At 43.9% G+C, this 26528-nt stretch overlaps 2 protein-coding genes across 6 annotated transcripts in view; one reads left to right on the forward strand and one right to left on the reverse strand.

Annotated features, from left to right (window-relative positions):
• Positions 1-5755, reverse strand: part of CDR2 (cerebellar degeneration related protein 2) — a 19328-nt gene extending 13573 nt beyond the window's left edge. Inside the window, exon 1 of the mRNA XM_075565416.1 lies at positions 5465-5755. Coding sequence (XP_075421531.1) covers positions 5465-5543 — 79 coding nt within the window. The 5' untranslated portion in view covers positions 5544-5755. The remainder of the gene's footprint in view (positions 1-5464) is intronic.
• LOC142463106 (transmembrane protein 180-like) lies at positions 5600-25981 on the forward strand. 5 transcript variants are annotated; one of them, XR_012787375.1, is made up of 8 exons: positions 5600-6157; positions 8737-8902; positions 9639-10364; positions 10892-11046; positions 11612-11695; positions 19739-19882; positions 22342-22583; positions 25605-25981. XR_012787375.1 is itself a non-coding variant. In XM_075565412.1 (8 exons), the coding sequence occupies exons 3-8, from the start codon at positions 8750-8752 to the stop codon at positions 22469-22471; spliced, it is 1392 nt and encodes a 463-aa protein (XP_075421527.1). In that variant the 5' UTR covers positions 6018-6157; positions 8257-8377; positions 8737-8749; the 3' UTR covers positions 22472-25981. The 5 variants fall into 5 exon arrangements, 4 of the variants coding, with proteins under 4 accessions (XP_075421526.1, XP_075421528.1, XP_075421527.1 ...); XM_075565412.1 differs by adding an exon at positions 8257-8377 and having other exon boundaries at positions 6018-6157; positions 22342-25981; XM_075565411.1 differs by having other exon boundaries at positions 22342-25981.
• The last annotated feature ends 547 nt before the right edge of the window (positions 25982-26528 follow it).

Here is a 26528-nt window from a genome sequence, read left to right on the forward strand (position 1 = left end):
CAGGAGATAAACTATGTATGTATGGTAAACATATATTATCCCCACCAGAGGCCTACACGAGTTACACTTGTATAATGTTTGTATTGTGGCCCCCTGAGCTTCTCCTGCTCTTTAATTTATTATTATTTTTTTTAAATATAACTAGCTGAGAGACCCGGCGTTGCCCGTGAGTTAAATTTCCCACGCACACACACAGTGACACACAGATATGTCACCTCTCCTTCCGGGGCGCCGCCATCTTAGGCACTCGGCGCCGCGAGGGAGGGGGTCCTTCCGGGCGCCGCCATCTTAGGCACTCGGCGCCACGAGGCAGCTGCAGGCTGCCTGCCCACTGCCTGTCCCCCCGCCGGGGAGGGAGGGAAGTGAGTGCCGGGGAGGGAGGGAAGTGAGCGTGATGGGGGGGGGGGAAGTGAGCGTGATGGGGGGGGGGAGGGAGAGGAGAGAGAGTGTGTGTGGGGCGCCGAGGGGGAAGAGTGGCAGTTGGGTGACGTCAGAGCCACCAATCTGATTGGCCAGAGGCTGAGGACCAATCAGATTCACCGCAGCTAGTACCAACCTTTCGATTTTATATATTAAGATAATAAAAATAATAATAATATATATATTTTTTTCATCTTTAGCTTCTAGACTGGATTGGGCTCCAGGGAGAGTGCCAGTGACAGTTCAGATTGCAAACTCTTATATCTCCTGAACAGGGCATGCGATTTATTTATAAAATTAAAAAGCGTTGGAAAATGCAAGTAGAAGCCTCTTATGCCGCAGAAAGGCGATCCAATCCAATTGCTTATTTAAGTAACGCAACCATTGGAAGTGCAGTAATTAGCAGTGCAAGATATGCAATTACTGAGCTCACAAACGCTTGATTTTGCTACAATCAGCGCGGGAGAGCAGTTTGTAGAATAACTCTGTGCACATACTGTAGGAAACACACAGGTACACAATTATGGCAACTGTGTTTATAGTGTATTACATTGAAGTTTCGGATTCTGCTTTGTAATAGTTTTAAGCACTTCCATTGTGCAAATTTATTAATGAGCCACACAGTGTGTATTTTTTTTGTGGATTTGATTTTGCTTTTATTATGGCTTTCGGCTCTTCCACCCATGAAGAGATTAATTTAAACACAGTAGATGTAAATTTTGAAATGAATCTTAAAAAAACAAAAAAACAAACAAATGGATCTTCCATTCCAAGCTGTGGTTTAATTCCTATAGCAATGCTAGGCGACCTGCAGCATGAAATCTACACTACAGCTATAACTAAAACCGACTGAAAACAAATGTTAGGGGAATTAATGATCACAAGAGCTTACAATCTCAAGTGATGAGAAAAATAAAGCATTAGGGGGTGAAGCTTCCGAAAAATTGTAACTAGTCCATCAGTTAAAAAAATAAAACTCTGTCAAAAATAGGCATTATGTTAAATATTATGTTGCTTCCCTTTCGGTTAATGTAAGGCCTCGGGCATGGTCAGCGCCGTGCTGAGGCGCGCGTACGCGTACCAGTGAGCCCCTGCAGCCGCAATGAAAGCGGCTTTAGCAGGGGCTCGCGCACGCTTCCGCAAGCGTGCGGAAGCGTAGGTCTTAGGAACATTTTAGATTCAAGCAGGGCCGGTCACGTGAGCGGTTCACCCAATGAGGGCGAACCAGCTCCGTGACGTCACTGGCCCGCCCCCCTGACGGCGCACTAACCAAGGCCAGGGAAAGCACCCGCTTTCCCTCAGCGCGCCTCCGCACGGCTGCTGCAACCCTGGACGCAGCCTAAGAAGGCGGATTACTCAACTTTGCTCTGCTTGAATCAGTGACAAACGTAGGGAATTGTTATAGGAACGGTTGAGAAGCTTGGAGCAACATTGGAAGGAAAGTTTGCATCAGCCACTCACCATTCCCTGTGCTACCTCTAAGCTGGCATGTCTTATATGCTGCGGCCAGGCAGCCAGCGGGCGCTCGTGCGCTGCACCCTGCTCGGCCGGGCGATTCGTGGACGTGCTACAGACGGGAGTGGGGCGTGATGTCACATCCTCAACTCCATCTGATTGGTTGTTATGACTGCTGTGCTCTCATTGGTTGTTAGCCAGTCATGTGACCTGCCATCACGAGCAAAAAAATTCTGCCGTCTTCCCCAGCACACGTGCACGAAGCAGCACTTTGGACGCGTGCATCAGGTAACATGTACTTAAACGCGCCGAGCATGAGCGCGCACGTCTCCTCATCCTGGCCGCGGCCTTAGGTCTGTAATATAGAGCGCGCTAGTGCTCGTGGCGGGCGTGTTTAGTTTATATGTTGCAAAAGCCGGGCTGTGATTGGCTCGCTGCGTCATGTGGCACGGCAGCAGCGCAAAAATACAAATTTCTTGTATTTGCTCTGATCTGCCGCGCCACTGCTCACTGACAGGCTAACAACCAATGAGAGCACAGTGGTCACAACAACCAATCAAATGGAGCCGAGGAGGTGATGTCACACCCCACTCCAGTCTGACACGCCCCTCTCACGTCTGTAGCACACCCACCCCCTCCGCACGCAGTGAGCAGGACAGCCGATCACTACTGCTCGGGCAGACGCTGACGTCACGCCTCGTGAGTGTGCGCAGCCTACAAGAAAATCAGTATCAGATGTAAGATACAACACCTTTTAAATTGTAAGCTCCTTGTAGCAGGGACTTCCAGTCTCCGTTTGTCCTCACATATACTCTAGACGTACGTTATTATTCCCCCTCCCACATTGTACTGCGCTGTGGAATATGTTGGCGCCATACATATAAAAGATGTGTTCAATACGGGTTACATTGGTACACATCGATGCAAGACACAAATCTCGTCTCGTGTTAAAGGTGCACGATAAAACATGCACTCCGTCCGGGGCTGCAGCAACGCATTACTTTGCAGAGCGCCTCTGGCTTCCCAGGAGGGTTGCAGACTTTAGTAGAAATATTTACTCTTGAATAAGATAAAAGCGGCCTGCCTCTGAGCTCATGCCAAGTGAACAGCGTGGAAGCAATCCCCTTTACAGTCCAACAGTTAAAGCGGATTAGAATTTCAATTGAATAATCCATGCTTTAAAGGAACAAAGAGCCCTTCTCAGATTGCTGATATTACATAACTTGAACTGCACCTGCAATCTTCTCCCTATGCCGAAGTGATCGCCAAGTCAGAGCTGTGAAAAGATGGATTCCCGCGAATGCGTCACATCAGTATTGGGGGATACTGTTTTATTTGAACAATTGATATTTTAGGGCAAGCTTTTGAGACTTATCTCTCTCTTCCTCAGGTCAGGCGATATTAATTTACTAAAGATTCCAGGAGTCTTTAGCCATCAAAACACACAGCGAATGATTTGAAAATATTATAGCCCATTTCATGAACACCTCAAATGCTGAAGGGATTTGCAATACGTTACGGTTACACAACAGTTGAATAAATGGATAAATCAACATGTATGATTTCATTACATTTCTAAGATTTAGAATCCTCCTCAAAAAAACACATTCTGCAGCTCAAGTTAAAAGGATATATACTGGATTTTCGTTTTATATGGCAAGAAGACGCAATGTGTAATACTTCCAAAATTAAAACCAGCCCCACACACAGATATCCATCCCATTCACCCCAATTATGTACACAATATTGTACTATTTAGATATGGGTAGTACGAGTTGTAAACATTGCAAGCAGGGAGATCTAAAAGATTTTCACTCTGACCCCCAGATCACCAGTTTGTCACATACTGTACTTGGAACCCAATGCAACTAACTGACTGTGTGACATGGTTTAGAGATATTGCATCAAAGACACAAATCGCATCATTAACGCAGCTTCAGTTGTGGCATTAATCAACCCTACATCCGGTATATATTACACCAGGAATATATAATAAGGAGGATATTGATGGGAATGCAAGCTTATTGTTGGCAATCACCCTTCTTATCTCAGGAAGAAGACTGCATGGATGTCATCACCTCGTTTTCGCAGTAGACCCAAATTGTCCTATCACAAAAGATTTAACAGTTCTGCTTTGTTCTTGTCCTATTCATTATACTTGAGGCAGAATGAAACCACAGGTTACATCAACCCACATAGCAACTACATCACTCATCTCCAAGTACAGTACTACAACATTATCATCATCTTTTATTAATATGCCACCAGCATATTCTGCAGCGCGGTACAATGTGGGTGTGAGGACAAGAGCAACACGTAAAATACATAGAATGTAAAACAGAATGAGACAGGTAATGAGATGCATTGTTTCGGAAGACATGTCCACAATACAAAACGCCTCGTGTAACCCCTTCAGTGCTGGAAAAGCAATGCCCTTTAATATGTAAATGGTTCTCAGATATTCTTTAATCTATATATAGATATATATACCCCACACTGATGAGACCCATCAAGGTCGAAACAGCTGTCTGTGGGTGGTTTTCTGGGTATGCACCTTAACCCTGGCTGTGCTCAAAGCTGTGACCATGCAGCAAGCTTAAGCCTATAGGGAACCATGTTAAAAATGGTTTTTGAGGCAAAAAGTGACACTGTGTGCTCATTTGCATGTAATTTCCCAGAATCCCTTGCTGCAGTGGAAGTGCTGTATTCTGGGAAATAACATGCAAATGAGCACACAGTGCCACCTTTTGCCGCTAACCAAGGCCAGGGAAAGCACCCGCTTTCCCTCAGCCTCAGCGCGCCTCCACACGGGCTGGGGCACCATGGACTCAGCCCAAGACATGTGAATGTGCTCACAAGTGATATTGTTTATTGGCTATACGCAAAAGGTGGAGATTTTTTTGTCGCCTTTTTCACCCACCACAACTTAAAATGTGTACAGTATGGTGTATATGTGTATGGAGTATATATCTCAAGAATGAATAGATTATACCATTCTGTGGCTAACTAAATGCTTTTATTTGTGCGAGCTAATCTATATAGTTTTTAACTGTATTATGAACAATATATTATTTGGTGATATATAGCCATGTATCTCTAAATAATATATTGTTCATAGTACAGTTAAAAACGATTTTAAAAGCCTAGGATCCAATACCTATTAAACCAGAGCAAGGGTGCAGTGTGTACATGGCATGATCACTTGGCACAGCAGTGATGCCACATGGCCAGCTGGGAGCTGCACAGCAGTGATGCCACATGGCCAGCTGGGAGCTGCACAGCAGTGCCCACCTGCCCCCGCCTTGTTGGGGTTCCAGAGAAGGAGAAAGGCGGGGCTGGGTGCCCTCCAGGGGGGGGGGCTGGGTGCCCTCCAGGGGGGGGGGGGGCTGGGTGCCCTCCAGGGGGGGGGGGGCTGGGTGCCCTCCAGGGGGGGGGGGCTGGGTGCCCTCCAGGGGGGGGGGGCTGGGTGCCCTCCAGGGGGGGGGGCTGGGTGCCCTCCAGGGGGGGGGCTGGGTGCCCCCGGGGGGGGGCTGGGTGCCCCGGCAGGGAGTGACCAGGCTGCGGCACGCTGCACACTTTGCATCCTCACCTTGCTGCAGGTCGTGGTGATCATACCACGGCTCATCCTCCTTGATCTCGAACTCCTCCACATTGCTGTCGGTCAGCATGCCTGCTGGCCCCGGGGGTGGGGGGATACTCTCTCTCTGATGCCCCGGGGGTGGGGGGATCCTCTCTCTCTCTCTGATGCCCCGGGGGTGAGGACTCGCTCTCTCGCTCTCTGGGGGTTCTCGGGCAGCCGCTGACCGCTCTCTAATCAGCTCTGGGCTGCCCCTCCCACCTCAAATCTCCGAACCCTTCCGGAAATTGCCGAACATGCCCGAAGCCCTACACACCCGCCACGTGGCAGTCCCAGTCAGTGACGTCGGCAAGGACACCAGAGGGGGGGGGGGCGAGGGGACTACTGTCAAAACTAGCCAATAGCGTCTTCAGCTTGGGTGACGGATGTAAAGTCTTAACAAATGAGCGAGCAGAGAAGGCCAGTTGCTGCTCGCTCATTGGATAGCCCAGAGAGACCACGCCTGCAATCCATCTTTTGTGTTTCCGCGTTCCACTTATGCTCTGGCGGCATCCGGGTTGCGAGGGGCAACAGGCTGGTGAGGGGGCACAGGGGGCAGCCATTATCGTTTATCCCAGCAGAGAGGCCCACCTGTCCGAATACCTCCTACTGCCCATGGCCTGGTGATCGCTGGCTGCCTGTGCCCAGGCTCCGTGGTATTCTCTGGTATATTACTCATGCAGTTTATGTGCACTGTTATTTTTACCACTAGAGTTTTATTTATGTATTTATTTATAAAAATGTTTTGCCAGGAAGTAATACAGTGAGGGTTACCTCTCGTTTTCAGGTATGTCCTGGGCACAGAGTTATAGCAATACATGTCTACAGTACATTAAAAGAACAGGGTTATACAGTCACTTCACAGACATCTCGTGGACAGATAGAGCTGGAAAATTGGGTGCAGGTATAAAAGGGCTGGTGAGTTTCAGGTTGAACTAGAGAAGCTTTAACATCATCAAATATCAGCAAACGGCTCACACCCTTTGGCTGCCTTTCGGCTGCGCTAAAGGCTGTCTGCCTTTGGGGCGACGCAGATGTGCACTAAAGGGGTTCTGATTGAATGCACGAGTGGTGGATGACATAACAAGTGTTAGTCCTGTGTATGGTAACAGGAAAGAAATAAATGTAAAACAATGTGCATGCTCTATTTATATAGTTATAATCTTATAAGTTTTCCCCTTATAATAATAATAGCATGTTCTTGTACAGTACTGCTAGTTTTACGTAGCGCTTTACAGAGACATTTTGCAGGCACAGGTCCCTGCCCCATGGAGCTTACAATCTATGTTTTGGGCGCCTGTGGCACAGGGAGATAAAGTGATTTGTCCAAGGTCACAAGGAGCCGACACCGGGAACTGAACAAACTCAGTCAGTGTCTTTACTTTTGACACTGAATTTAGGTATGTTGCTCGCCTATCTGACGCGAGTTGTATCTTGTTGTTCCATGTTTATAAAGAGATTAATGAATTAATTTAAAATATCCCTGGAACGTGAAATAGAATATAAATATTCCAATAAAGTCTAATATAAAAATTGAACTTTTAAACCACTTGTCTGTACGTTGCTAACGTTTAAATGCATTACGTGGAGACATTATATACATACATTATTTCCACGTTAGTTGACAGCTGCATAAAAATTGCAGATTTTTTTTCACTGGAAAGGGTTGATTATGTAGAAGTACTCAACCACATGAATGGTTTTGCTTGGAAACAAAATATAAACGGCAGCGGTAGTGAAGTCTTATCTTAATTGTTTAATTATAGGATTGAACATTTGCTGATACTTCACAATGCAATTCTCCCTTAACTCATCTTTGAATCAGAATGTTGAACTTTGAGAAGTTTGGACCACTTCCCAATCATTGAAATTGGCTTCTATAAATGTCCAAATGTTGTGGTGTTGGAAAAAGGAGAGTGTATGAAACTTGTCTCGTCAATATTGGTTAGCTTATTGTATCGCCCTTCTCTTGCTTGTATTTCACAGTTAATTCTTCTTTTTAAGATATATTCTTTTTCTTTTATCTCATTTTGTATTTATTTTTTCTATACATTGGCAGTATCCAATAAATAAGTTTTGTTCTCTCTCTCATGTTACATCTTACAAGAATTCAGGGTACTACTCACTCTCGGAGTGTACAATTTTACAGTAATTGGTAGTGATTGCATGGGCTAATTCTGGTAGTACCACATATTGTATTTGCAAACCTACACATTCACTCATTTTTTTAAAGAAAAATGCCTCTTTAAAATGATAACTTAGTTGCTGTTATTAAAGCAGAAATGTTTTAAAATCTCTCCCTTATTTAGCACAGTACAGCTCTCCTGAATGACATGTTTGTCACTATTTGCTTTTCATTTACCGTCAAACACCACATTGGCTGCTTAGGTGCTAAATGTGCATTTTCTACTTATGCATATGTATTAGATGTGGTTTTTAAGGACACAACGTGATTTATCAACAGCAAGGTTGGATTAACCAGTGTATATTAAGAATATGTTGTTTTACTTGTGAGAAGGAGCGGCTCAGTGAGTAAAGACACTGACTGGCACTGAGTGTGAAGCAGGGGAGTCTGGTTCAATTCCTGGTGCTCCTTGACCAAGTCACTTTATCTCCCTGTGCCTCAGGCACCAAAAACATAGATTGTAAGCTCCACGGGGCAGGGACTGTGTCTGCAATATGTCTCTGTAAAGCGCTATGTAACACTAGCAGCGCTATACACGAACATGCTATTACTGTCGCTTTTCCTCTTTTGGCTAATCTAGTGCAGAGCTCTCAACTGGAGGCCTGTGTTGGACCTTGATGGGACCCTTGGAGTCTGCACCTCATAATTTCATAGCAGTTGCTTAAGCAGCAAAGTGCAGTTTATCACATTGGAACGCATTTGTAAGTTAAGTTTTATGTGTATATATAAGGAGTATTACTCCTTGAGAGGGCTGGAGAGCCTGAAACATGTAGGAGATTTTGTTTTTTATGTTAGTTTGTTTTTTTGTTTTTAACAATGTAATTCAATACACCTTTTTTATTTTTTGCTACCTCTGGTGAGTTGATCAGTGCTTTCTCTGGGTTCCTGCTGTTCCACCAATTTTTTTAACTCTAATAAATATCAAGCCTTCAAATATACTGTATGTTCAAATAAAATAAGCTTATGGTTCTGTTGTGGCCCCTTTGGCGAACTAGTTGAAGATCCCTGTTGTAGTGGCGTTTATAATGTTGCATTTTTTGTGTGTGTTTTTTTTACATAGGAAAAGCCTGAAGATGACGTTATCCTTCGGAATCCACAGAACTGCCCTGGCCTATTCTATGACCACATTAGGTGCAGGAATGATGAACAGTATATTTCATTTCTACTATGTTAAGCTGTTTCTAAACCACTACAAGATATCAGAGGGAGCCTTTCACCAGGCACAGGTATTGTAAAATATTCATACAATTGAATGTTGTCACAGAACAACTCAATAACGGATATCATAATCCTACCTGTCCCTAATGAACACAATAAAGGGTTTTTACCTCCTAATATAACACTGTTCTTCATAGGAAGCGAGGCCAGTAAATGATTACATGTAAACTGCAAGTAATCAACAATATATGCAATACATTACATTGACTTCCGTGAGGATCTTACAATCCAGCTCAATCCATATGTTTCAAAATGTTAGGATCCTTTACCTTACATCTGGGATTCCGTCCGGACAACACGTGAATGAGAAAGGGAAGAAGACACACATCTGTGTCAAGCTACCATGTTTGATTTTTTTTTTCTTACTCCGGGTAGAAATAAAGCTTAATTTTGTCTAGTTTAGGAAGTAGTTGAGGGCCCCACTAATGAGTACGCTAAGTTTGTTTGTTCATTTAGTTATGGCGGAATCGCATCATGCCATAGAACACAAACAATGTGTTGGCAAGGAAGGACTCCCCCAGCCAAATTTTGATAATAAATCAATTTTGTTCAGGAAGAAGCAAAACTCCTTGAACGCCACGTAATGTTAAATGATGTACATAAGCACACTACATTTCTTAGCAAAAATAAATATTCTTTTAGAAATAATATATATTTTTTGTTTTTAGGATTTAACCCACTAAAAATGAAGTCATATATGAAAATGTATTAACATGTTTTACTACTATTTTTTTTTTTTTTCAGGTAGTGTTCATGATCTGGAATGCCATCAATGACCCTTTATTTGGTTATATACAAGATAACTCCAAAGTAGCATGCTGCTCTAGGCGTCGCCAATCCATTTTGTACGGAGCTCCCTTCTATGCCCTGGCCTTCCTGCTTCCCTGGTTCCCTTGGAAAGTTTACGCTGAAGGTGAATGGCTCAGTGGCATACACCTTATGGTGGCACTGTGCGTGTTTGATGGCATGCTTACTTTCGTTTTGCTAGCACAGTGTGCCCTGTTCGCAGAGATTTCCACTAAACACGAAAACCGACTTCAGCTTATTAAGTATAACCAAGTGGCAACATTGGTGGGCTCATCCAGCATCCTTTTTTGTGGACTGATATCTGATAACATGGCAAACTTTTCTAACTTTCAGGCATTCACAGTGTTTGTCGCGGTTCTGTCAACTGCATGTATGTGTTACACCGGTGTGTACGGCATAAGCCAGTATGAGCAAAGGGAAAAGTCTGTGGAGAGCTATAGTTCCGAGACTACACTCTCTTGGTCCTCTGTCTTGACATTAACCAAGCAAATCCTCACACAAAAGAACTTTGTAGTCTTTGTGTCTATGAACTTCTTTCAAGTCTTTCATGCCACCTTCTGCAGCAACTTCATGATCATCTTCGCTGATAACCTCATCCCTAAAGATGCGCTCCCTTCCTTTGTAAGAAGCATCATGTACGGGGCTGGCTTCATCTGTCCTCAGGTAAACACTATTATTTTTTATTTGGTTTTATTAGAGGGAATACTGGAGAGTAGGGAATGTTTAAAGCAGCCACCCCCCCTTGGAAATGCTAATATGTTTCAAATCAGATCCGCTGAGCCAAACGTTGCTCCCGAGATAATTACCCCTGCTGTAATATTGTCCCTCTTCGCCGGCACCTTCACCGGTAACTATATCGGGAACCGGAGGGTGCCCAGAGCTGAAAATAACACAGATCAGCTCGGTGGACCCCCCCCCTGCTTCCAAATACATTTAAAAAATATATCCATTAGGAAAGATTGCTGTTTTCATTGTAAACCAAGGACTACATTCCAAGGCTTTTAAAGACCCCAATAGATGAGGTTTGGCTGTGCTGGACCAAACATCACATTGAAGTAATTACAACTTCAGCGGAGTCTGTGTCCATTGGGGGTTATGATGCCTCTTGTGCTAGGAATGGATGAGACCTCAGCTAAATGAGTGCAAATTCACAGTTCTAAAAGAGTTTTTTTATTTTTTTTTATATATAGCTCCTTGTGTTAATCAGTCACTCTTTATTGACGAAGATTGGTTACTACAAGATGATCTTGTACTCCTTCTACTTACAAGGAATTGCAGCAACTCTGATGCTGCTAGTAGGACCTCAGCACTACTATGTCCTGGCCGTGTTCCTCACCGCTAACATGTAAGTAAACAACTACTTGTCCCGGCTATTGTCAATGTTATACTGAACCCCTCTGCATATTTCAACACGTTGTGTTCTTTCTTGCGGGTCTTTAACACAGTTCCTCAGCGTGTGAAAGCACTGTTTTCTAATAGGGTGCCGTATAGTGTAGGCCGGCCGATTAAACAAGATGTCAGAAAGGTGTCGTATAGCCATGCTTGAAAAAGGGTCCTAGATCCATAAGCTTTGAGGTGCGGGGCTGTGTGACGTTCACACATTGTCAGTGGTTTCCAACCTTTAAGTATACACTTCCAGTATTGCACAATGGCCAGCCCCAGGGCTAAAGTGTTTTCAGCTGAAATTATTACAAGAGCAGATTTGGATCACGATTGTGACTACATCATCTTTATAAATACAGAGAATTCACAATCATCCAACCAAGAATGTGGCAACAAATACACTGATTCTTAAAGATGTTTCTACTCATTTTGCAGTCGGCATTTAAGTATAATTCATACGCGCATCAATATATTTCATCAGTTAAGTTCGCTGTTATGAAAATGTCTCTCTTTTTTTTTCTCCCCAGGGTTTTGGTCTATGCTTCTTTTAGTTTATTTAATCTGCCACTTGCTGACATTGTGGATGCAGATTTGGAAAAATATAAGCGTAGGTAAGTGACATTATCCCTCTGATCTAACCCCTAACCCATATACCCTAACCCTTATATAAGCGTAGGTAAGGGACATTATCCCTCTGATCTAACCCCTATCTCATATACCCTAACCCTTATATAAGCGTAGGTAAGTAATATTACCCCTCTGATCTAACCCCTAACCCATATACCCTAACCCTTATATAAGCGTAGGTAAGTGACATTATCCATCTGATGTAGCCCCTAATACCCTAACCCTTATATAAGCGTAGGTAAGTGACATTATCCCTCTGATCTATCCCCTAACCCATATACCCTAACCCTTATATAAGCATAGATAAGTGACATTATCCCTCTGATGTAGCCCCTAACCCATATACCCTAACCCTTATATAAGCGTAGGTAAGTGACATTATCCCTCTGATGTAGCCCCTAACCCATATACCCTAACCCTTATATAAGCGTAGGTAAGTGACATTATCCCTCTGATGTAACCCCTAACCCATATACCCTAACCCTTATATAAGCGTAGGTAAGTGACATTATCCCTCTGATGTAACCCATATACCCTAACCCTTATATAAGCGTAGGTAAGTGACATTACCCAAAACCGGAAAAGAAAACGCCTGCTCAGCTACTGTAAAGTATGTTAAAAGGATCAATCTAGGTACATAAGTAATCAAGGCACAAAAGGGTAAGTGACATTACCCCTCTGATGTAGCTCCTAATACCCTAACCCTAATACCCTAACTGATATAAGCGTAGTAATTTACATTATCCCTCTGATGTAGCTCCTAACCCTAATACCCTAACCCTTATATAAGCATAGGTAAGTGACATTATCCCTCTGATGTAACCCCTAACCCATATACCCTAACCCTTATATAAGCGTAGGTAAGTGACATTACCCCTCTGATGTAGCCCCTAACCCATATACCCTAACCCTTATATAAGCGTAGGTAAGTGACATTATCCCTCTGATGTAACCCCTAACCCATATACCCTAACCCTTATATAAGCATAGGTAAGTGACATTATCCCTCTGATGTAGCCCCTAACCCATATACCCTAACCCTTATATAAGCGTAGGTAAGTGACATTATCCCTCTGATGTAACCCCTAACCCATATACCCTAACCCTTATATAAGCGTAGGTAAGTTACATTATCCCTCTGATGTAACCCATATACCCTAACCCTTATATAAGCGTAGGTAAGTGACATTACCCAAAACCGGAAAAGAAAACGCCTGCTCAGCTACTGTAAAGTATGTTAAAAGGATCAATCTAGGTACATAAGTAATCAAGGCACAAAAGGGTAAGTGACATTACCCCTCTGATGTAGCTCCTAATACCCTAACCCTAATACCCTAACTGATATAAGCGTAGTAATTTACATTATCCCTCTGATGTAGCTCCTAACCCTAATACCCTAACCCTTATATAAGCATAGGTAAGTGACATTATCCCTCTGATGTAACCCCTAACCCATATACCCTAACCCTTATATAAGCGTAGGTAAGTGACATTACCCCTCTGATGTAGCCCCTAACCCATATACCCTAACCCTTATATAAGCGTAGGTAAGTGACATTATCCCTCTGATGTAACCCCTAACCCATATACCCTAACCCTTATATAAGCATAGGTAAGTGACATTATCCCTCTGATGTAGCCCCTAACCCATATACCCTAACCCTTATATAAGCGTAGGTAAGTGACATTATCCCTCTGATGTAACCCCTAACCCATATACCCTAACCCTTATATAAGCGTAGGTAAGTTACATTATCCCTCTGATGTAACCCATATACCCTAACCCTTATATAAGCGTAGGTAAGTGACATTACCCAAAACCGGAAAAGAAAACGCCTGCTCAGCTACTGTAAAGTATGTTAAAAGGATCAATCTAGGTACATAAGTAATCAAGGCACAAAAGGGTAAGTGACATTACCCCTCTGATGTAGCTCCTAATACCCTAACCCTAATACCCTAACTGATATAAGCGTAGTAATTTACATTATCCCTCTGATGTAGCTCCTAACCCTAATACCCTAACCCTTATATAAGCATAGGTAAGTGACATTATCCCTCTGATGTAACCCCTAACCCATATACCCTAACCCTTATATAAGCGTAGGTAAGTGACATTACCCCTCTGATGTAGCCCTAAGCATTGAAGGGATATGTGTAGTAGCAGCAGCTCTCGGTAACATTGCTGGAATATGTGCAGTTGTTTGGACATATAAATGAGAGGCTGACATTGGTCAAACAATCATTCAAAGAAAGTACATTTTGGTGCACTCCAATAATAATTTTTTCTTTTTTCCAGTGAATACACATAAGTGAAAAACTGCACGTTTTTATGTGTATTCACTGGAAAAAAGAAAACATTATTATTGGAGTGCATCAAAATGTACTTTCTTTGAATGATTGTTTGACCAATGTCAGCCTCTCATTTATATGTCCAATGTACTGATTTGAGTACATAGGTTGCACCCACTGAATTAAATTAATTGCGAATTATTTCTTTCTAAAATAACTAAGTTGCGAGAGCGGTGTGTTCTGTTCATATATTAAATATGTGCAGTCGCTTTTCAACATTATGATGGTGACAGAAACGCTGACAATGGCCTGAAGCGGCTCACAATCCTTCCTATAGATCCTACGTTTTCCATGCAAAACTGGGCACGTTCTGCCTCTAGGGACCGGTGTCCTGCAGCAGGTTCTCCTCTGGGTCATTAGCAGGCAGCAGACGTCATTTTAGGGTCTCGTGTTTCCTGTGCCCCGCTGAGAGGGTAATTCTAGGGTGTCGTGTTTCCTGTGCCCCGCTGAGAGGGTAATTCTAGGGTCTCGTGTTTCCTGTGCCCCGCTGAGAGGGTAATTCTAGGGTCTCGTGTCTCCTGTGCCCCGCTGAGAGGGTAATTCTAGGGTCTCGTGTCTCATGTGCCCCACTGAGAGGGTAATTCTCGGGTCTCGTGTTTCCTGTGCCCCGCTGAGAGGGTAATTCTAGGGTCTCGTGTCTCATGTGCCCTGCTGAGAGGGTAATTCTAGGGTCTCGTGTTTCCTGTGCCCCACTGAGAGGGTAATTCTAGGGTCTCGTGTCTCCTGTGCCCCACTGAGGGTAATTCTCGGGTCTCGTGTTTCCTGTGCCCCACTGAGAGGGTAATTGTAGGGTCTCGTGTCTCCTGTGCCCCACTGAGAGGGTAATTCTCGGGTCTCGTGTTTCCTGTGCCCCACTGAGAGGGTAATTGTAGGGTCTCGTGTCTCCTGTGCCCCGCTGAGAGGGTAATTCTCGGGTCTCGTGTTTCCTGTGCCCCACTGAGAGGGTAATTCTAGGGTCTCGTGTCTCCTGTGCCCCACTGAGGGTAATTCTCGGGTCTCGTGTTTCCTGTGCCCCACCGAGGGTAATTCTAGGGTCTCGTGTTTCCTGTGCCCCGCTGAGAGGGTAATTCTCGGGTCTCGTGTCTCCTGTGCCCCGCTGAGAGGGTACTTCTAGGGTCTCCTGCGCCCCGCTGAGAGGGTAATTCTCGGGTCTCGTATTTCCTGTGCCCCACTGAGGGTAATTCTAGGGTCTCGTGTCTCCTGTGCCCCACTTAGAGGGTAATTCTAGGGTATTGTGTCTCCTGTGCCCCACTGAGAGGGTAATTCTCGGGTCTCGTTTCCTGTGCCCCACTGAGAGGGTAATTCTAGGGTCTCGTGTCTCTTGTGCCCCACTGAGAGGGTAATTCTCGGGTCTCGTGTCTCCTGTGCCCCACTGAGAGGGTAATTCTAGGGTCTCGTGTCTCCTGTGCCCCACTGAGAGGGTAATTCTAGGGTCTTGTGTCTCCTGTGCCCTGCTGAGAGGGTAATTCTAGGGTCTCGTGTTTCCTGTGCCCCACTGAGAGGGTAATTCTCGGGTCTCGTGTTTCCTGTGCCCCACTGAGAAGGTAATTCTAGGGTCTCGTGTCTCCTGTGCCCCACTGAGGGTAATTCTCGGGTCTCGTGTTTCCTGTGCCCCACTGAGAGGGTAATTCTCGGGTCTCGTGTTTCCTGTGCCCCACTGAGGGTAATTCTAGGGTGTTGTGTCTCCTGTGCCCCACTGAGAGGGTAATTCTAGGGTCTCGTGTCTCCTGTGCCCCGCTGAGAGGGTAATTCTAGGGTCTCGTGTCTCCTGTGCCCCTCTGAGAGGGTAATTCTAGGGTCTCGTGTCTCCTGTGCCCTGCTGAGAGGGTAATTCTAGGGTCTCGTGTCTCCTGTGCCCTGCTGAGAGGGTAATTCTAGGGTCTCGTGTCTCCTGTGCCCCGCTGAGAGGGTAACACTATATATGCACAATCAGCCGTTCACTCTTACACTGCAATGGGGATTTCTAGCCAAACACAATCAAAATGGCCACATCGGAGAATATAGAATTCACTCCTGAGTGACACGGAGTTTGAGAACTTCCTATCGGTACAATGGTTTAAAGTGTAGTCTCAGAATTTACATCTGTACATCAACGCTCAAAACATACGCTTTATGTTCATCCAGTAAAAAGTATCACAGCCTAAATATAATGTACATTTCTATGGGACATGTACCGTTTCCAGGGTTCAGCACTAGATCATTTCGTGGTGTGTGTATTATTGTTACAGACTTGCTTTTCCTGTTTATGCTGTGTTCTCACCCTGCGAAACTGCTCTGTGCAATAGTCATTTTAATTTAAGTGTTCCTTGCACAGTTATGAAACACCAGGAACTAATGGCATTGTCTTCTCTCTCCCTCGGCGGATAATTTAACCCTTTTTGTGCTTGAGGAGCCAGTAACACATTGTCCTACTTTATAAAAATAGAGTACCTCCTGGTTCTACTATTTATTTTACTATAGCGAGTGCCTCCTATTGTACTTATTTCAAAGTGGCTATTTTTTCAGCTTCTGCCACATTTCCCCTTTCCTTCCTTCCTTTGATTTCCTTAAGCCTTCTACACCAGGCACTGGATGCAAACCATGCACGGGATTGTAAGTAACATAACACAAATAGCATATACTTTTCCCTCCCCCATATTCTGTCAGTAACTGCTTGGAAGCTTGCAGCATAGCATTTCTATGGCCAGGTCCCCGCTGGCTGCTGCAGCGCCCGCTGTGGCGGAAGCTGCAGGGACAAGAGCCGCCCCTCAATGGGGCCGGGCCCGCTGTGAGGGGGGGGGGGGCCGCCGCGCTGCGCCGACAAACTCCTGCTCTTACGAAAATTGAGAGCAGGACTCGCGACGGAGCGCTAGGCCACGCCCCTCCGGCGGTTCAGCCAATGAGGGCGAACCTGCTGGGTGACGTCACGGCCACGCCCCCTGTCTTTCCCCCTGCAGCTCTCTGCAGACCGGGGAATTCAGATGCACGCGCCGCCAGCCTCGCAGGCGCACGTGCAGCGCAGGCAACGGGGCCGCAGTCTATGGAGCTCAACAGCAAGCTAAGTAAGGCTAGGTCCCCACTGCTGACGGCAGTGCGCGCGCCTCTCGCCAGTCCCACACCTCCTTTCTACCAGGCCCTAGTGTTTCCTCGCTTGTTGTCCCTCTTCGTGCTGTGGCGCGTCAGTCAGCAGGGGATACAACAAGATTGTGTTCCCGTGCGGCGATGCGGTCACATGGTGCGCCGGGAGCCAATCAAGAGGGGAGATCGCCGGAGCCAAATCCCTTCCCACATAATTGCAAGACATTACCTATATTCACATAGCACTGCCCCGAGACCACTTTCCAAAAGGCGACCAAATGATGTGCTCGCTGCGAGTTGAAGTACAATACCCTCTTCTCTCTCACGTTCGCACCCTTTAGATCACGCGCAGCCTTATTAGTATACACAAATGCCGTCTGCTTCTCCGGGCTCTCACATACATTAGTCACACTCGTTTATCTCTCCCCCTCTCCCCCCCTTCCTCCTCTCTTCCATACGAAGTATTCACTCCTTGGTGCCAAAACCCATGCAAGCATAAAGAGCTCAGCAATGTTGTAATCTACTGGGACTCGTCACCTTGTAGCAAGCACTTGGATCTCAGAGATCAACGTTTTAATACAATTTTGCAAAGGGGTGCATGGTTGAACAATAACAAACGTACTACTGTTTTTAGATGTCAGTGTGACCGGGTTTGAACTGGAGAATGGATTTACACGTTATGCTTTGTACGTAGTAAATATGCCCCAATCTTATATCTTTGAATGTAAATGCACTAAAGGCCGCGCCCACCCGCCCCGTTTTGGCCACGCACCCCCCGCACTTCCAAATGCTGCCTGCAGATTGTGGTTTTGCGCTGTGCACACACCGCCAGGACGCCAAGCGCGTGTGCAGCATCCTCCAGCGGGGACTTAGCCTTAGGCTGCGGCCATAGTAGGGGCGAGCAACGAGGCTCGCGCCGAAAACAAAATGCAAAAGTCAATGTGCACGGCCGTAGTGCGCACCTGAGAGATGGCGCTGCAGAAACTTCATAAAACAAATTCATTTGTTTTTATGGCTCGCCGGCCGAGTCACGCGCGTGGTTCAGCCAATGAGGACGAACCGCTCATGTGACGTCAAGCCCCCCGGCACGTCCTCGCCATGTCCCCCATCACTCAACCCTGCAGGACACAGATCTCGGCAAGAACAGGCGCGCGCGACGTCACGTGCCCGGTCTCGCCTGTACTATGTCCGAGGCCTAAGAGAGAGAGTGTGTGAGAAAAAGCAGAAGTAACTCGCCAGTAGCACCTACTGGACTCCACTACCTGGCAGCTCTATTTCTCTCTCACCCTGTTCCCTTCTTTTGTGTGTGTGTGTGTGTGTGTGTGTGTGTGTGTGTGTGTGTGTGTGTGTGTGTGTGTGTGTGTGTGTGTGTGTGTGTGTGTGTGTGTGTGTGTGTGTGTGTGTGTGTGTGTGTGTGTGTGTGTGTGTGTGTGTGATGTATATGTGTACAGTATATGTCCCTCTTTCTTTTCCCCTTCCTGCCGCTTCTCAGAAAGGAGCTAATGAACGTTGTAGATTAGATGTTTATTCTTTTACCCCAAGCGTGCTGCTGAGAAAATGCAGGGTTTGTACACACTAAAGTATCCTAAAGGTTTATACTCCTCATTACGGCTTTCCAGGTTCAAAACCCTCCTGTTGTCCACAAATAAAACAGAAATGTTACCCTTATGTAAATAATACTGCAGGTTAGCACAGGGGTGCGCAAAGTTTTTTGCGTGCGCCCCCCTGCCTCGGAAGCCCCAGTATTCGCGCCCCCCCCCCCTCAGCTTTAACCCTGCGTCAAATGACATTACGGGTCATATGACGTCACGTGACCCCACAGCGTCATTTGACGCGCGTTGTCATGGCGACATCACGTCACAAGACCCCACGGCATAATTTGCCGCCGTGTTGCCATGGCGACGCGTCGCCGAAGACCCGGCTGGCAGCAGGTAAGGGAAGTTACAGAGGCCTCACACCTCCCCGGCATTTAATTTAAATGCCTTGGAGAAGGGTGCGGGGCCTCGGTAACCGGCACGCCCCCCTAGCAAATCTTGCGCCCCCCACTTTGCGCACCGCTGGGTTAGCACACATCTAAATCCATCTGCTGCTAGAATGGCTTGCAACACATTGAAACACCTCGGAGAGTTGTGAAGGGTTTATCATTTCTTATTGTTTTAAATATAGAGCTATTAGTGTGCAGACTCCTGGGTTCAATGGATTCCTCCCTCAAATTCTCACATCTAATGTTGGGTTCCTCATGCACATGGAGTTAAAGGAACTTGTTCTCAAGCGCACATGATCCAATATGTGGCTCCCTCTGTCCTATCTGTACCTTACTGCATTATTAGTTTCTGGCACCTGGCCGGGCGGTGTGTGCATTAAGATGATTAGAATAGTATTGACATGTAAGAAACAAGGAAGACCATTACTTGCCTTTCTCAAATTCAGTGCTACAATAGAAAATCTCTGGAGATTCAAAAATGATTTGAACCAGTTATATGTGTCTGGTCTTTTGAAGAAAAGCATCAGTCATCCATATTGTATGCACTTAAACTGCCATTAGTTCACTGAGTAGGTTTGCATATTTCATGCTGCACACGTTGCCCGATTTTGATTCATTTTCCTTTTAAATCCTGCAGGTCACCGTTGTCCTCCATGGTTTTTGGGACAAATGCCCTCTTCACAAAGCCCGCTCAGTCCCTGGCTCCCATGTTAGTAGTCACCTTATTGAATCAGTATGGATACGAAAACCTGACCAACAGTGCCGATCCACCAGATCCCAGGTGAGATCAGCAATGAGCGCTTCATCTCCATACACAGCAGAAACGTCAGGGGAGGCGGGCAGGTTGAGCAGGTGAAGGAGCTGTAGTGTTCACAAACATTAATAAAGACAGCAGGCGCTCTGTCCTCTGGAGTGAAACTGCGCTATCTTCCGCAGCAGAGACCCCTCCGGTTCCAGAGATACATTTAAAAGACGGCTGCCGCGGTCGCCCCATAAGACGTAGCCATTTTGATTTCTCTATAGGGAGCAGAACCTAAACCAGTAAGTATCTCAGGAACTGGCGGGTCTCTGAAGCTAAACATAGTCCAGCTTGGGAGGACCTCCGTTCAAATTCTGTAAAAAAATAAATAAGCATGAACCATCTGTTTTCGCCCGAAAATCCCCATTGACTTCAGATTTTATTGATTTATCCCCTTAAATGTACCGGAGGAAAGATTGGTAAAGCAATTCCAAAGACACCAGCAATTGAGCTGTACAGCAATTAATACAAAATTGGGAGTGGAGGCCATTATTCATAAGGCTGCATATGTTGCAGCAGTTCAAGCAATATCCTACGTGTTTTTTTAATAAATCAGTTCTGTACTATGAGAAAATACTTGTAGCATTTAAAAATAAAAAATAAAGTTTTTAAAGACATTTGTAATGTTTCTAATGTAGGAAGCATTTCCAAAGTGACAGCCCCTTCCCCTTCCGATATAGCCTCTGGCTCTTGAGTCCCGCCCTCTCTCTAGCAGTGAACCAATTGTATCTAGTAACTGCCCAGTCAATCATATTCTAAGAACTACATTGCCCACAATGCTGTGCAAGAACTGAATTAAATAACCCGGAGCAAGTGATCGATTACAGGAGAACGGATGGATCTGCAGCTTAGCTAATCACTTGTTGTAAGTGTGCAGATTGTATTGATGCACATATTGAATGGGGAATATATATATACAATGGTCGACAAATCACCAAAAAATCTACTCGCCACCTAGTACCAAACGTGTGCTGCTTGGGCCAATAGCAGCTCGCCACGATGTTAAAGTCACTCGCCCGGGGCGTGCAAATGTATAGGTTTGTCGAACACTGTGTATATATATATATATAATTTTTATTTTTTAAACTGCAGCTTGAACATGTTTTTTCTAATATGAATCTTTATGGAAATGTTATAATGAAGTTATCAGGGTAACACCAGGCAAAAAAAGTAACACAAAAAAAGTAAGTGGCAGTTTAAAAAACAGTGGTTACTCCTGAGATTTTTGCATAAGTGCTGGAGCTAAGTGTTCATAAAGTGCTCTGTTTTCTGCCCCCTGCAATGTGTTGTGCGCCTTGTTGATAGAGAACAGAGGAAATGAAGGTTGAGTGAGAGCTATGACATGTGTAAGAGTTAACATTCTATCACTAGATACTGTTTTAACATTACAGAACTATGGGTTTATTTAAGACATACTATTGGCATTCAATTACATCATATTTCTAAATGTTCTCATTAAATTAGGAGAGGTAATAACACGCCCATAACACTGTTTAGAGCAGCATCAGTACCACTGATGATTATACAAAACGTCTTTCTGAAGCATCTGAGTTTAATTGCAATAATTACCTAAAAACACAGGGAAAACAAGTAGATCTAGGTATGATGTAACTATAGGGACACATACATTACGACTCTTTGAGAGCTGGTGGTACAGGGTTACGGTATGAACTTAACATGATGTTACTGGTACACAACTATATAAATTGGTGACTGCTGATTTTAGAAATGTTGTCAGTGAGCCTTTTTATATTTCCTGCTTCTGGCTCCATCATCTGGTGAAATGCGTTCATTACGTTTCATTTCCCCTTAGCCTCTCTGCCTTCATTTGTAGAAGCTTTCATATGTTATCACTGTAACGTGCTATGTTTCTACATGGAATGTGCGCTTGGTATTCAATGGCTGATGTGAGTGAATCCTGCAAATAGAATGACCGTATTGGCTCTGGTTTTACAACTCCAATCTCATACAGAGCTCAGTCCAGCCACAAAGTCGTGTGTGTGTGTGTGTGTGTGTGTGTGTGTGTGTGTGTGTGTGTGTGTGTGTGTGTGTGTGTGTGTGTGTGTGTGTGTGTGTGTGTGTGTGTGTGTGTGTGTGTGTGTGTGTGTGTGTATACACACATTATTTAAGTTATGGTGGGTGAAAAAGGTGACAAAAAACCTCAACCGTTAGCATTTAGCCAATAAATAATATCACTTGTGAGCACATTCACACACGAATGAGACCCAAAAGGTTAAAACAGCTGTCTGTGAGTGGTTTGACTGGCTTTGCAACTAATCCCACCTACAGTGTCGCGTTGTCATGGCAACCCGACGTTACGCATTTTCATGACAATGTGATGTCACATGGCAGAGCTGGACCGTATAACTGAGTACGAGTAGGGAATACAGATGTTGTTCTACCCTTCGAATGCCAATAAAATGTACCTTCTCTTTGTCCAGCTTGTTTTTAGGTCTTCACGATGCTATGTTTTATTTGACTTGCATAGTTCCCCTGTGCATTTCCGCTATACAGATCATCATATGGACTCCATATTCCATTCGGAATAGCCATTTAGTCCCTGCGTGTTAAGTGGCGGACAAAAGGTCTTTTGTCTTGAAGGCTTTTTCTCAGAAGCACAATAGGAAGAAATGAACATTGGTGATTTAATATTTCTCTATGTGATTGCTGTAAAACATGGCTGGTAAGTGGTCTCCTGTTATGTGTATTTCTGTCTTCCACTGTAATTTCTTAAAACAATGTTTAATGGAGGAAGTATCGGGTATGCGGTTCCTCCCAGCCTCACTTTTAAAGCAGGAGACCATCTGACCCGTGCAATTTTCTACTTTGGGGACCGTCTGGTTCCTGAGATACCGGCGAAGTTCGTACTTCCTGTTTTAAAGGGGATTTAAATGGCCGTCCAATAGAAAGCCGAAAACGGTGACATTGCAGCTTCCTATTAGCCAGAGATTTGGCAGCCATTTACTTCTTTCCGTGGAGGGAGATTTAAACCTGGTAACTTCTGTTAGGCATCTATGGAACCATGGGTTTCCGGGAGCTGAATATGGTACAGTTCAACGCTGGTGGACCCCTCCCCTCCCCCATTAACACAAATGTGAAGCATCTACTTGCTACCAATCAGATTTTTATAGTTTACGTTATGGAATTGCTGCTTTAAGAATTCTTCAACCATTTGCCTGGGAGATACTCATCATGTTATCTGCACAGCATCTGCCATTTTGTTTCATAACATTGTAATACATGGGACTTGGTCATTTTAGGCACTACAGAAGTGTGGTTCTGATGCTAGGATTCACTGACGGTAATTTAATTTATTACCATGCAAAAACATTACAACGGTGAACAAGGATAGCCTATAATTCTGCTGTAGCTCAAAGGCAGCTATATTCCAGTGCAGCTCATGTAAAGATTCTATTTTCTATACAGTTTTATATTTGTTTTTGCCTAGAGGCTATTGTTAAAATAGACAAGTCCAAAAGTCAGTGACATGATGAGAAATGAAATAAATTCAGAAAACAAGCTCAACTCAAAGGTCAGTCAGAGGCGGTTATTAATTAAATTGCAATAGTGCCCATCGGGACACTATCGCACAGAAAGTCAATGGGAGTTGCTGTGTCCCCATCTGCACTATCGCAGCCTAATGAATAACCCATAAGGCCCATGTCTACTCAGTGCTGCAATCACAGAAGGCCTCTTCCAGCACTCTAAGTCCCCCATGGGCCCTTCGTCAGCTAAGAGTCTATAGCCTCTGAGAATATTATTTTTATATGATCTCACTTCTCTGATTAGTGGGTGGCTTTTTGTCTGAGGAATGGGCTGTGACCACAAAACGTAACTAGCTCTGGTGATACTATGCAGTAAAACTGAGCCATTTTTGTAGCATGACTTGCGTGGCTCCATCCTCTTTCTGTTTATTCTCTGATTGTATAAAGATCGTCCTTATAACAACTGACAAACTCCTATAGCTCTCGAAATACAGCGCTGGATATTTTCCTTCTTAAAGTTCCATTCATTTAATCCCTCTTGGTCACTTCCTGTTTGTAATCTAAGTTTCCAGCTTTATTTTCTGTGTATAAACGTTCTGAGATAAATAGTGCTGATCGGGTATACTTATACTTGCAGTGTGTTAGCATAGACTATTATTAATGAACGTAATAGAAGCTCCGCAATGGACTTTTCCCCACAGTGAGTGGAGATGTGAGGGTAGGAAAAGCCGTGCAGTCCTTCATTGTGCAATGGGCCATTGTAAGGTCCTTATTCTATATTGTCTGACGTGGCCATTCGGGCTGATCTCGGCTAAACAAAGACATTGACTTCCCGATTTGGCTTCTTCAGGAAAATAAGAAGAAGCTTATTCTAAATCAGCAGAAGCGGACGATCGGGCTGGTTTCGGACAAAATTCTAAATTGACTTCATTGGAGAATTCCGTCCGAAAAACGGCTAAATCGGCCACTTTCTCGGATGTTGAATAAGCTGCTTAATTGATTCAATTCTCACGTTCTGATATTTATTCCACACTAATATGAAAGTGAAGGGGGAAAAGGATTCCTGATCCAGCTACTTGAGTATGTTGAGCTACAGTATATATGGGTATATGTGCATATAGGTGAATGTGTTTGTACAGCTGAAATTTGTTTACATTGTGTAAGCAACGTCGGGCTATGTTCACGACGGTCAAAAAGTCATTATCTCTCATTAATAGCTATTGCACTTAAATGAAGATCCCCCTTTTATCTTGGCACGCTTAAATAAGCGCACATTGCTTATTCCGAATATTTTGGGGAATAGGACAATCGCACTATTAAAGAGCAAGTCCGCATCCCAATAAATTAGCTGAATATTTTTGCTGGTGAATATAGTGGCCAAAATTGAATGTATATATTAGAATAGGTGGGACTGCAGCAACATTTGATTGCAAGCTCCCGGGGTCAGTTGTTTGTAGTTGTTTTGTATGCAATATCAGGCCAAGTAGTATAAAGGACGTATTGATTTTAGAAATTCGAATGCAGCTATGTGTGTAATAGGAGCAGTACTGCCGGCCCATTTGTAAAATATGATATAGATATTTAGCATATGGACCATTTTGAAGCAAAAGAATAGAAATATGTTGTATGTACAAGCACTGCCTGTTGGAACCTGCTCTAATACCTTTAATTTATTGTCAGTAACCTTATTTGCAATAGAAAGGGTTTATATTGAGTCATTATTGCATTACAGCAAGGGAACATTTCTCTGTTATTTGTAATAGTTTAAACATATTTTTAACATACCAATTTTTTTATTTGTTTTAATATGTGTTTTGTGGAAACATCAGTTTTTGTACAGTACTTTTTTTCACCCTTACACACATCCTGAAATGTGACTCATAAAATAATAATAATTTACTTTTTGGAATTTGTTGAAATAAACATTTGCCTCATTCATTACCAGGATATAACTGCTTTTGTGTCTCTGTCTTTTTTTTTTTTTTTTTTTTAAACAAAAGACAAAGATAAATTCACTAAACTCCAAAGTGGCTGTTAAACCGTTTTCGGACAAAAATCCCATTGAGGTCACTGGCCTCTTCAGAGTATATTGAATTTACCCCAATCAGTTGAATCGGTTTGTATGCTTGCACTGTACAGTACATGCAATTGTGTTGATCCTGCTGAAGATCTTTGTTCTAATTTGTATTGTTCCAACATAACACATTTATCTTTCCCAGCCAAGAAAAGTGCCTTGTTCACATGGAAATAAATGCTTTTTAACCAAAGGCCATTGCAGCTTAACACACCCTATCCATCGTTAACTGCAGTTCATGTCAATGGAAGTTAATTCCGAGTCGGGTGCATTAACACGCAACAGACAGTGACCACATTTGTCTATACTTCGCTTATGTACAACAGAAAATGTATATTAGTTTTATAGACTGTTCGTAGTAACGTTTTCAATATTTGAAGCAGGCAGAGAATCAGAAATGTAATTGTATGTGACATGTAAGTAACTATTTGTTAACTCTGAAGGAAGCACTACTTTTTCTACAACTTATTTTGGTGTTGGTAATAAAAAGACAATGTCAATAAATAGTATATTTTTTATTTATATCGTGCTAACCATTTGCATATTTGCATAGTACTTCATATTACAGACATTTGAATACATACATTTTCAATGCAAGTGCATCAAATATACAAATACAAGTTAGGAAAACGAACCCCCTGCCCTAAAGACCGTACAAGCAATAAAACAATATTAGCGAAGGCTTTTAAGGGCTTTTGCTAAACTCTCCAATATCACAGATTTATTTTTGGTCACTTTTTTTTAGCAGGCTCATAGGCTTCAATGGTGACAGGGGTTGCCACCTCTCCGGGTTTGACTGGGAATTGCACCAGCATATGAAGTATCAGGGGTTCAATTACTGCATGGTGTAGTATAATTTATATATTATTATATTACCGGTATGTACTTTAGGAATTGAACCCTTGATTTTTCATATACCAGTCCACTTCTCTAAGCACTACACCACAGAGGGAGATAGATGTGTGTTGGGCTGAGCAACAGGTATTATCCGATGTAGTAGACTATATTACAGGTTTACTTAAGAACTACAGCTCAACCCGTTTTAGCGTGATCCGCTATAACGCGGATC

This window comes from Ascaphus truei, chromosome 11 (assembly GCF_040206685.1).
Source record: "Ascaphus truei isolate aAscTru1 chromosome 11, aAscTru1.hap1, whole genome shotgun sequence".
Taxonomy (NCBI): Eukaryota; Metazoa; Chordata; class Amphibia; order Anura; family Ascaphidae; genus Ascaphus; species Ascaphus truei.